This window comes from Notothenia rossii, assembly GCF_949606895.1.
Source record: "Notothenia rossii genome assembly, chromosome: 1".
Classification (NCBI taxonomy): Eukaryota; Metazoa; Chordata; class Actinopteri; order Perciformes; family Nototheniidae; genus Notothenia; species Notothenia rossii.
The window spans coordinates 70,366,690-70,376,788 of record NC_136912.1 but is presented as its reverse complement, the minus strand read 5'-3'; the positions used below and the strand labels follow the sequence as shown (position 1 = coordinate 70,376,788).

The 10,099-nt window shown below is 39.7% G+C and overlaps 1 protein-coding gene across 1 annotated transcript in view; it reads left to right on the top strand.

The window, feature by feature from the left end:
- LOC307017349 (uncharacterized protein) overlaps window positions 1–10,099 on the top strand; it is a 74,896-nt gene that overhangs the window by 19,042 nt on the left and 45,755 nt on the right. Inside the window, exon 3 of the mRNA XM_079646919.1 lies at window positions 3,328–3,498. Coding sequence (XP_079503045.1) covers window positions 3,328–3,498 — 171 coding nt within the window. The remainder of the gene's footprint in view (window positions 1–3,327; window positions 3,499–10,099) is intronic.

Sequence of the window (10,099 nt, the reverse complement as noted above, 5' to 3'; positions counted from 1 at the left end):
TAAGTTCTGCGTAGGTTTTACCTGACTGATTCCAATCTTCTTGAATAAATGAAGTGATTCAAATGAATAAAGTGAAACAAATGGCAGGCTTGATTGTCAGACTACCATTTGACTAAAATATGGGTCTTTACATGTATCTGCTGATTCTGGAATTGTATAAGATATGTTTCCTCTCCTTCTTTCCTTCAGGAGTGGTCATATACTCAGCTGGTTCAGCCGATTTGTGCTGAGAACAGCTGCTGACAATGTCATACTGTATATAAGGTTGTTGATGAGAGCCTTGGGACTCAACCATACTGTCAAACTCCTAATGAACGAGCTAAAAGAGGCTAAAAGCTGCACAAAGCCGTGGTGTGTTAGTTCTCAGTGGATCTAACAGTGTTACTAGATGCTGACAGTGTGCTTTTTTAGAACTGATGTCAGAAAAGTCAATTGCCTGGAAAGCCCCTTCCCGTCACACCTTCAACATCACATTAGGTGAGGCTGTGTCCAACCATTTCTGTAACTTTTCAAATCTGACAGTGTGGAGGAGAGAGAGCATACAGGGTTTGAACTTGTCTCTGCAGCTCTCTTTTGGTAACTTTTCACACAAAAAAGTGAGTGCAATGCCATTATTGCTTTCCTGGAAAGACTGTCTGAATGTGTGTGCTGTTACACTGGCTTTTCACTCGACTTTCAACTTTGCATGTGCAACTGAAACACTTTTGATATCCGGCATTGTCTGACAACATGTTGTTGAAGCCATTTATTTTCCAGGAAAACCGGCCTTTGGTCACATTTTCGTATTACATTCATACCAAAAGCTTCACATGTATTAACTGTCACTGCACTACTCAGAAATGTCCATCTAGATTATACTTCTAAAACTGCTAAGATATTTTTCCTAGAGTATTCTGTGGATGTCTCCAAAGAAACTGCTAATACTTGTATACAAGTTGTTATTGGTAAGACTACCATCATAAACTGTTCCAATGGTGTAATGTACAGCTGGGTTTATTTTCCATCTGTGTAGCTTCTTATTCTGCTGCAGCTGACAGTCAGTTTGATTGTTGTCTTCTTTTTCCATTTCTCTATAAACGGCTATTGTTCTGTCCACAGTGCTTGAAGGCCAAACATATTACAAGTCATCCTCTTTGTTAGTTTGACTGCTGATGCTGAATCATCTTATTTACTCTTCAGTCCCTAAACCCTCTCACACTCTATTTATCTGACAACAGGCGCTATTTCAAAGCTGCAGTCTTGTTTTACATCCTTTACTTAGAGGCAGAGTGTGGCCTCAGCTTTCTGAAAGAAGCTTATATAACAAAAAGGTGAAAAAAGCATCTGTTTTATTATGCAAGATAATGTGATTTTACTTTATGTGATCTGTTATTTTTCTGAGTAGTCAAACACACACACAACCTTCTGCCTGCTATTCATTATGTGATGTCACCAAACCACCTCTCATCTTTGATAATTTGCTCTCATTAACCCAAAAGATCTGGCTAAGACAGGTAATCAGTCACGTGTGTGTGTGTGTGTGTGTGTGTGTGTGTGTGTGTGTGTGTGTGTGTGTGTGTGTGTGTGTGTGTGTGTGTGTGTGTGTGTGTGTGTGTGTGTGTGTGTGTGTGTGTGTGTGTGTGTGTGTGTGTGTGTGTGTGTGTGTGTGTGTGTGTGTGTGTGTGTGTGTGTGTGTGTGTGTGTGTGTGTGTGTGTGTGTGTGTGTGTGTGTGTGTGTGTGTGTGTGTGTGTGTGTGTCACCAGTTGGTGTGACAGATGGTAAAGTGTTTTGGCATGGATACCTTAAGGAGGGTTCAGGTTCAATCTAATCAGGTGCCAACTTGTTTGCTGACCATTATTTGGCATTGCGACTCCAGTCACTTTGAAGCACCTTGTGTTGCCCATTAGAGATGTGACATTGTTTGTATTCAGTCAGCTACCTAATTGTTCAAACCTGGCAGCTTTGAAAAGGAATTAGAGGTGACACCAACAGAAACCGATTAAGCTCAGAGTTTTGCAAGCAGTCACATATAAAGTAAGAAACAAACACACATTTAGCCCTTCTCTCTTTATGTGATTGAGTAAAAGACTACTGAGCTGCAAGAACTAGCAAGCCAACATTAGAGAAAAAAAGAAATTCTGCCATGTTCAATCAATTAACTGTACCATATATTTGACATTCATAACCGCCTCTTTTCATCTTGGTGTTTCTTGTTGTTGCATCAACTCGGTGTCTGTTAGGTTGGATTGTACTCCATTGCTTGCATTCACTTTCAGTGTCTAATACACAGCATACTTGCTTACTGAGGACCCATTCTCTGATTTAACTGTTTGATGGATTGAAGAATTAAATCCAGTGTTTTATTTAAGTGCAAATTCAATTGTAAATGCTCTACGGTTGGACGGTATGATAACATTTGATAAACAGCCAACCAACCAAGCTGTAATGCATCAGTCCTTTTTGCTTCTTGGAAAAACTAAATTGGAAAAAGCCATGAATTTTTCTCAATAAAGTATTGTTTCCACTGAAAACTGGCAGGAAGTGGTAAAAGATAACTGTCCATTGTGTGCCTTTTTATTTTATTTTGTAACATGTGGTTCTCCCTCAATTCCAGGTGTTATTGTCTTGAATGTCCTTATCAGCCTTAAATACCAAATGGTGCAGATGCTTTATTTTTATTTTATCTTTATTTTTGTTTATTTAATATTGTGATTAAGGCATTATATCTGCATAACAAAATATATTTTGAATAATGGAGAGGGCACTTGTTACTTTGAAACAATTGGGATGCTTGATAGCATCACATGGTAGACTGATAGAGTCCAAAAGCTCATTATAGTTGGAGTCTCAGTGCTGCTGATCTTCATTCTCAGCACCGCTCATCCCACACTGGTGCAACTAATCATCAGTTCCACTTTTCAGATTCAGATTCTTGTTTTGATGATGGCTTTTTCTCCAAGGGATTTTATTGATGCTGCTGGTGGTTATGTGTATTTATTCATTAGTTAGTTAATGTAATGTCCCCCCTTGTGTGTATCTGCATCCTCAATCTTGAGAACTTGTGGAAACTGTAACTGGAAACTTGTGACGTTTTTTTTAGATCTACTGTAATACTTAATTTCCTTAAAATCAGACAGATATCAGATATCTTTTAGGATTATATGCATTATATATATATATTTATATATATCATATATAGGTAAGTGTATCCAATAGACCACCGCTTAATGCAATAATACATGACCAAGCTTGTGCCAAATTGGTGCCCAAATTTTACTTTCTGGATACTCAATCCATATTTTTTGGTTTTGTCACTAAATATTGACCACATGTTTCTCTTCTCTCAGTGGTTGCAGGCTTCAGAGGAGGCTTCTCTCCTGATTGCCAGCCCCAGGATGCTGCTCCCTGCATCGGGCACACTGCCACCAGGTGGACCCCTATCGACCCACCACCAGATCCAGCTGCTCAACCAGCAGCTCCAGCAGCAAGAGCAGCAGACACAAGTCGCTGTGGCACAGGTATGTTTTTCACACATAAACAAACCCACACTTCTTTTGATAAGAAAGCATAATGTGACCGGTACGCATTGTTCGGTTTTGGCTCAACAGTTTTCAATATTTTCCTCTTTTAACAGCTAAACACTTAAATATATTTCTGATCAGCATTACATAGTTTGACAGTCTGATTTCAAAAGCAGTGATTAACACAGTCTTTGCTAAACAACAGTGCCAAGGGAAAATACTTATTTGATCAATTGTAAACACTCAAGGATTATTGGAAGAGGGAAAGATATCAATACCCGCCTGCAATCCAATCTGAAGTTGAACAAAATAATGTAAGATCTGAGTGCACACAGCATCAGCCATCAATCACCCAACTTGAGTGGCTCAGCTAAAGAACCGGTTAGTGAGAGCAATGGCTTAGGGCTTATACATTGGATGAAAACACACACATACCGTTTGTCAGCCTGCTTGCAATAAGGCCTCAAGACTTGAAAATGCAACTCACACACACACTCCTGACTGAGAAGTGTCTCAGACTGGTAGATACTGATGTTTGAGGTCTCCCAGAGAAGGGTCCACTGGTCCTGATTGAACCTCCTGTTCACACTGAACCCAGCTGGTCCCTTGTCATGACCTTACCAACGTCACACAGACCGAAGCTACAACCACTAGCTAACACGTTTAGATCAGGCGTGCCAGGACATAAATGCCTTCAATAATACCTTGATGAAGTCAGAGGTCACTGCAGAGACACTGGTGTGTATTTTTTAAATGAGTTATGCTTTGGCACACGAAAGGAGGTGCTTTAATGTGGAATATTTCAAATGAGCTATTGTGAGATGGTTCGACCTGACCTTGGCTGTTCTTCCAATGTTTTTACTGGCCTTTAAAAGGGCCAAATCATGTTAATTTTCAGCTCTGTTTTGATTGGTCAACCACTTAGAGATGTCCCGCCAACAAGTACAATGTGTTGGAGCGCTAGCCAATAGAAGCGTTAGTGTTACATAATGATGTCACTATGTTATGTTCTAGGCATTTCAGGTTGGGGAGGTCACTTTAGGATTTTAGCCTTTGCAGAACATTTACATGCACACAAAAAACAATATCACACACTACAGGGGGAAACTCTAAAAAATAATAATAGGGACCTTATGAATCCAGGCAAAGACAACATTTATATATTACAATATTCACAATCTTCAAAAATATCTTGTCACATATCACGAAATTGATATAACATCCATATATTGCTCATCCCTACTGTCATCTTAGCCTGTTATAGTAGTTCCTTAATATGAGAGGAAAATAAATGTTTTAGGAAATGAAAAATATGAAGTTAACAAATAAAACACAGCTCAAGGGCAGTCATGGACGGTAGGTTTTCCTACAAAGTAAGCTCAGCCTCCATTGATTTTCATATCAAATTAGCGTGTTAATAAAATAAGATATCATGGCTTATACTTGCATATCTAAACAGAATCATGAAAGCCTGTTGGTAATCAGGCACACAAGTAGGCCTGTCGCGATAATCGATAAATAGACTTATCGTACGATAAATAAAAATGGACTCGATAACTTTTCTGAGCTCGATAAATTGCCGTTTACATGCGTGTTTGTTTACATAAGGATGTGACCAGCATTTTAGCTAGGAGCGCTGTGGCTGCCAGACGAGCTGTGGCTGCCGGCCATGCGCGCTGTGAGGGGCGGGGCTGACACACAGCCAGGTCAGGACACTCTGTGTGCACGTACAGCAGCGTAGCAGCCAAATTAATAATATAGCGACAAGCGGGAGACAACCTGTGACTTACTCGCGGGGAATTTAAAGGGAAATGGAATTGGTTACAAAACCTACACATCTCGATTCTCCGGTGTGGCAGTATTTTGGATTCAAGCCAAATCAACGAGGCCAACCTACGGACTTGAATGAGCCGGGCGGTGTGTCGCATTTGTTTAAAAAAGGTAGCGACAAAAGCAGGCAATACGACGCATTTTAAACTACACCTAAAACACAACCACTCCATTCCGTTTTCCCAGCTGATAGCAAACACGGCAGCTGGAGATGGAGAGCCCCCACCTTCCCGACAGTTTACAATCAAAGATGCATTTGCCCGACAATGCAAACATGTTGGTGTTCCTTGCTCGAAAACTTCGAAAAACAGATTTGGATATGGCCTGTTGAGGCATCTGTGCCTTTGTATGGACAGTGGACTGTACACATGACTATTGTTTTAAGGAGAATTTTTTTGCTTGGGAGACAATGTGTGCTCATATTGATTTATTTATATATATATCTATAGAGATGGATAGATAGATGGATTGAGAGATCTGTTTTCCAGCCTGAGTCTATTTAATTTATTGTTTTGGTTGTGTGTGATTTAATTAATTTATTATAATTTAATTAATTTGTTTTATTTATTATATATCATTTATATATTTTAATATTATTTCACATTTCATTTGCAATGTTGAATGTTCAATAAAAAGTTATGTTTGAAAGGATGTACTAGAATTATTATGATATATTATCATTATGTCAGTGGTCTAAAATGGTCTTACAATGGTGCCGACAATATTATCGTTTATCGCAATAATTTCCAGGAACATTTATCGTCCAACAAAATTATTTATCGTGACAGGTCTACAAGTCCGTTTGAGTGTGTCTGACTCTACCAACATGCTCACGAACTGCTAGCTATGTAGCTAACTTTCGTTAGTTATGGATCTAAAGGTAGCCAAAGCTAACTTTCATAGCACAGCTTTACTTCTCACTTAACACCATAAAGAAACAGACTGTATAGTACAGCACAAACAACACAAATGATCAATACTTAGATATATTTTCACTTGTAGTATTATAATAATTGAAATGCTGGTTCTTCTGGGGGTGTTCTATCCACTCAGTTACCGCACCGCAGCTGCACTGTACAATCGCTGGTGGACTGGGCTGTCACTCAAAAACTGAGTAGCCAATGGGGACGCACCCCTGAAAGTCCCGCCCACCTGGGACGTTTGTGTCAGAATTGACCTTTCGCAAAGCCACGCCCCCCCTTGGTTACTGTTGCTAGTCCGACAAGCTGAGAGCCAGATGCGTTAAACAAAGCCATAATGGAGGGTCTCCGTAACGTCGGAGTCGCCTTAACGGACTCATTTTGGAGTAATAACGCAGCAATATCCTCCAGGTCCCGACAAAAGGGGCTACAATACGCTATGGAGGGTTATATCCACAGTATAAACATTAGAAAAGAGGGAGGCACAACATCAATAGAGGCACTTTCATACAGGTCGCAGTGCAAGAGTGAAAAACCACATGAGCTGTATGTCAAATTCGACGGAATTATTATTATTATTTTGGAATAAAACAATACAATCACAAGAGGCATTAAATGTTGTAGTTTGTCTAAAGTTAACTACCGTTTCCTTGGTGGCTTTCTGCATCCACCTTGTTGTTCCCTTGTGGGGGTCGGGGTGCCCACTTGTGCAGCAGGATTAGGGAAGTCGGCAGTAGGCTTTCCATTAACAAAATGCTACAAAGATTAATGCAAAATATAAATGAATGATTGCCTGTTGGCTTTCTTGTTTGTACTTTGACCACAGGTAGACTAATAACGGAGCTCAGCTGTTCAGACATTATTATGCATCAAGTGATATACATGGTCAAAACGACCTATAAGCCCACAGCTTACAGCTGTAGTCGTGTGACTTTAGCTAACGTTAGTTAGTGAAATTAGTTAATTAAATTAGTTAGTTAATTTGTGAATGTAATCTTTGCTAGCTAGCTAGCTACGTTAGCACGTATTTACCTTGGAGCAAACGTATTTGTTGATATTCGCCATATTCAGCTGGGCATGGGGCCTGCCGCATTTCTTTATCCACTGGCGGCATCCCCCCTCCCTCTAAGCTTATGGGATATCTGCTATCCGATTTGCAAAGACCATAAGCACAACTCTTCACCATTTTCGCAATGAATTTGAACGCTAAGCTTGTCGGACTTCCACAGGGAGCCGCGCACGTGATCGAATATGATTGGACAACGGGCATTTAGGGGCGTGGCTTTGCGAAAGGTCAATTGAAAACAAAAAATGAGGGAGCATAAAAGAGAGAGCTGGAGCGAGAGCAAAAGTCTGATCATTGAGAAAGAAGAAACAAGAACTGCAAACAAAAACCTATGTTAAAACAAATAAAAAAGACTTATAGTTTACATGATTACACAAATGATTTGTTTGCAATTTATAGTTTTATTTTTTAAATTAAATGTATTTTGCTTGACTCAGTTTTTTTTCTCTTAAACTCTTAGTTTTGTTTGATTCTGAGAAAGTGTTGTTTTATCTTTATGAAACAAAAATAATCCCATATTAATGTGTCATACCCACTTAAAGGCCCAGTGAAGTGCATGTTTTTGCACCAAAATGAAATGGCAGTTTCATTCCTTACATATCATTGTGCCTGTTCATGGCTAAAATAATTTTTAATAATTCATAATTAATGAATTAATGAATTATTAATTTTGCCGTCTGAGCCTAACGGAAGTTGCAGACGATAGTGGCTGTGACGTCACAAGATGTACCCAGTTGCGATTGTAAACATGGCGGAGACTCTGGAAAGTGATACTAGTGTGAGAGAAATGATTGATTTGGACAGCTTTTCGGACAGGATAGATGAGGAAAGTGATCAATCTGGTGCTCTTTGAGGGCAACATTAAGAGATTTATGGATACAGCTCTCAACACTCATATGAAACATATATTTCAATAATCAAAAAACATTGGAAGGATTTCTTAACCTATTTTATACAACTAATATTACATAGATGGAAATATTTGTTTAAATAGATGACCAAACCCACTGAGATAACTTAGGCTACAGTTACCTCCCTGAGCTGACGTTATCTCTCTCAGTCCCACAGGAGAGGACTCTCCCTCTCCTTATTGTTGAAACAGCTAATCTCCGTTAGCTCCGAGCTAGCACCAGATGCTAACAACAACCCTGTAACTCTCTCAGTCTCTCTTTCTCTCTCTCTCGAATCGACCAGTGGCCTTTATTTATCATGATCAATCAAAGAATCTACGAAACAATGACACCAGCCAGGCTCACCTTCATCTTTTGGGAACAGAAACATCGCCACTTCGGCAGACTTGACATTACTACAGCCAGCGGCAATGCATCGTTTCCCCTGTGTTTTTCATCCCTCTTTCTTCACTGTCGCCTCCATTGTCAGGTTTTCTCGATTGGCAATCACTTCCAGTCGACTCCGACACACTTTCCAGGAAAATACTAGCTCAAAAACGTTGAGAAATTCGACTTTGAAAAAGAGAAAAAATGAACGGTGGTGAATGTAAACAGTGCGGCGGCATCCATCTCGTGACGTCACGCAGTAGATCGCAAGCCACGCCCACGAAGGCGAAGGTCGACTGCAGATTTCCCCGGAAAATTCAAAACTCGTCAAATTCGTTGCTATTCCAACATCTTTTGATATTGGTTCCATTGGACAATTTTGGTCATTACTATACGTATTAGCATAACAGATCATGCACAGGTGCACACTTCACAGGGTCTTTAACAGGAAGAAAACTCAGCTAACTGACGATATGAACAATTTTTTGCTAAATGAAACAAGGGTAATACCAAGCCTCTGAATTAGCACTAGGGCTGAACGATTAATCAATTTTAAATCGAAATCGCGATTTTAAATGACGCGATTATCAAATCGCAAAGCCTGCGATCTTTTTTTTCTTCATTATTATTATTATTTATGTTTTTATTTTTTACATTTTTTTATTTCTTCTTGTGTGTTAGTCATCCACACCAATCAGAAGTGCTGTGCTCCACATGTACCAGCCATTGTTAACCAATCAGAAGTGGCCCATGATAGAAGGTGATAGACAGATTGATCCAATCACCTGCCAAGTATTTTTGAAAGTGCCTGCCCTTTCCAAATGGCTTCCAATGGAGCTTTCCTAGATGGTTTGGGGAAACAAACCATCTGAGTCAGGTTAGTAATGCTCCATCACATGTGTTACATCTATTACAGGGTGAATCTTAAACTGAAGCTTGACTTTAAAGCAACCCAACGGAAGTTTCATGTAAGTTTAGTTCTTTCACTCGTAGCTCGGGCTGCGGGGGTGCTAGAGACGAGAGCATGTTGATACGACCTTCCTAGCCGGAAATATGGCCGAATTTTCACAATAAACTTCCGTTGGGTCGCTTAAAAACAAATATCGCAAATCGAATCGCAATCGCAATATCTGTCAGAAAAATCGCAATTAGATTATTTCCCCAAATCGTGCAGCCCTAATTAATGTAGCACTAAGCAAAAAAATGCTAATGCGCAGAACTCACAGTAGAAATATTGTATTACTTATTGGATCTGCTCAAACAAGATCAAATGAAAGCTGAGATTCCACAGATTCTAGAGGTATAAGTATCACCACTGTGCAAACAGAACTCAGAGCAGCGAAGGCAAAACCAGACAACACACGACTTAGCTTTACGGAGCCAAAACAGCAAATAGGTCTTACCTTTGCTGTTTTCTGATCAAAAAGTTGTGTTCAATGGCATTACATCGATAAAAACGCTGCTGAAGGTTAACCCAATGTGTCTGTGTCACTTTGAAATGATTA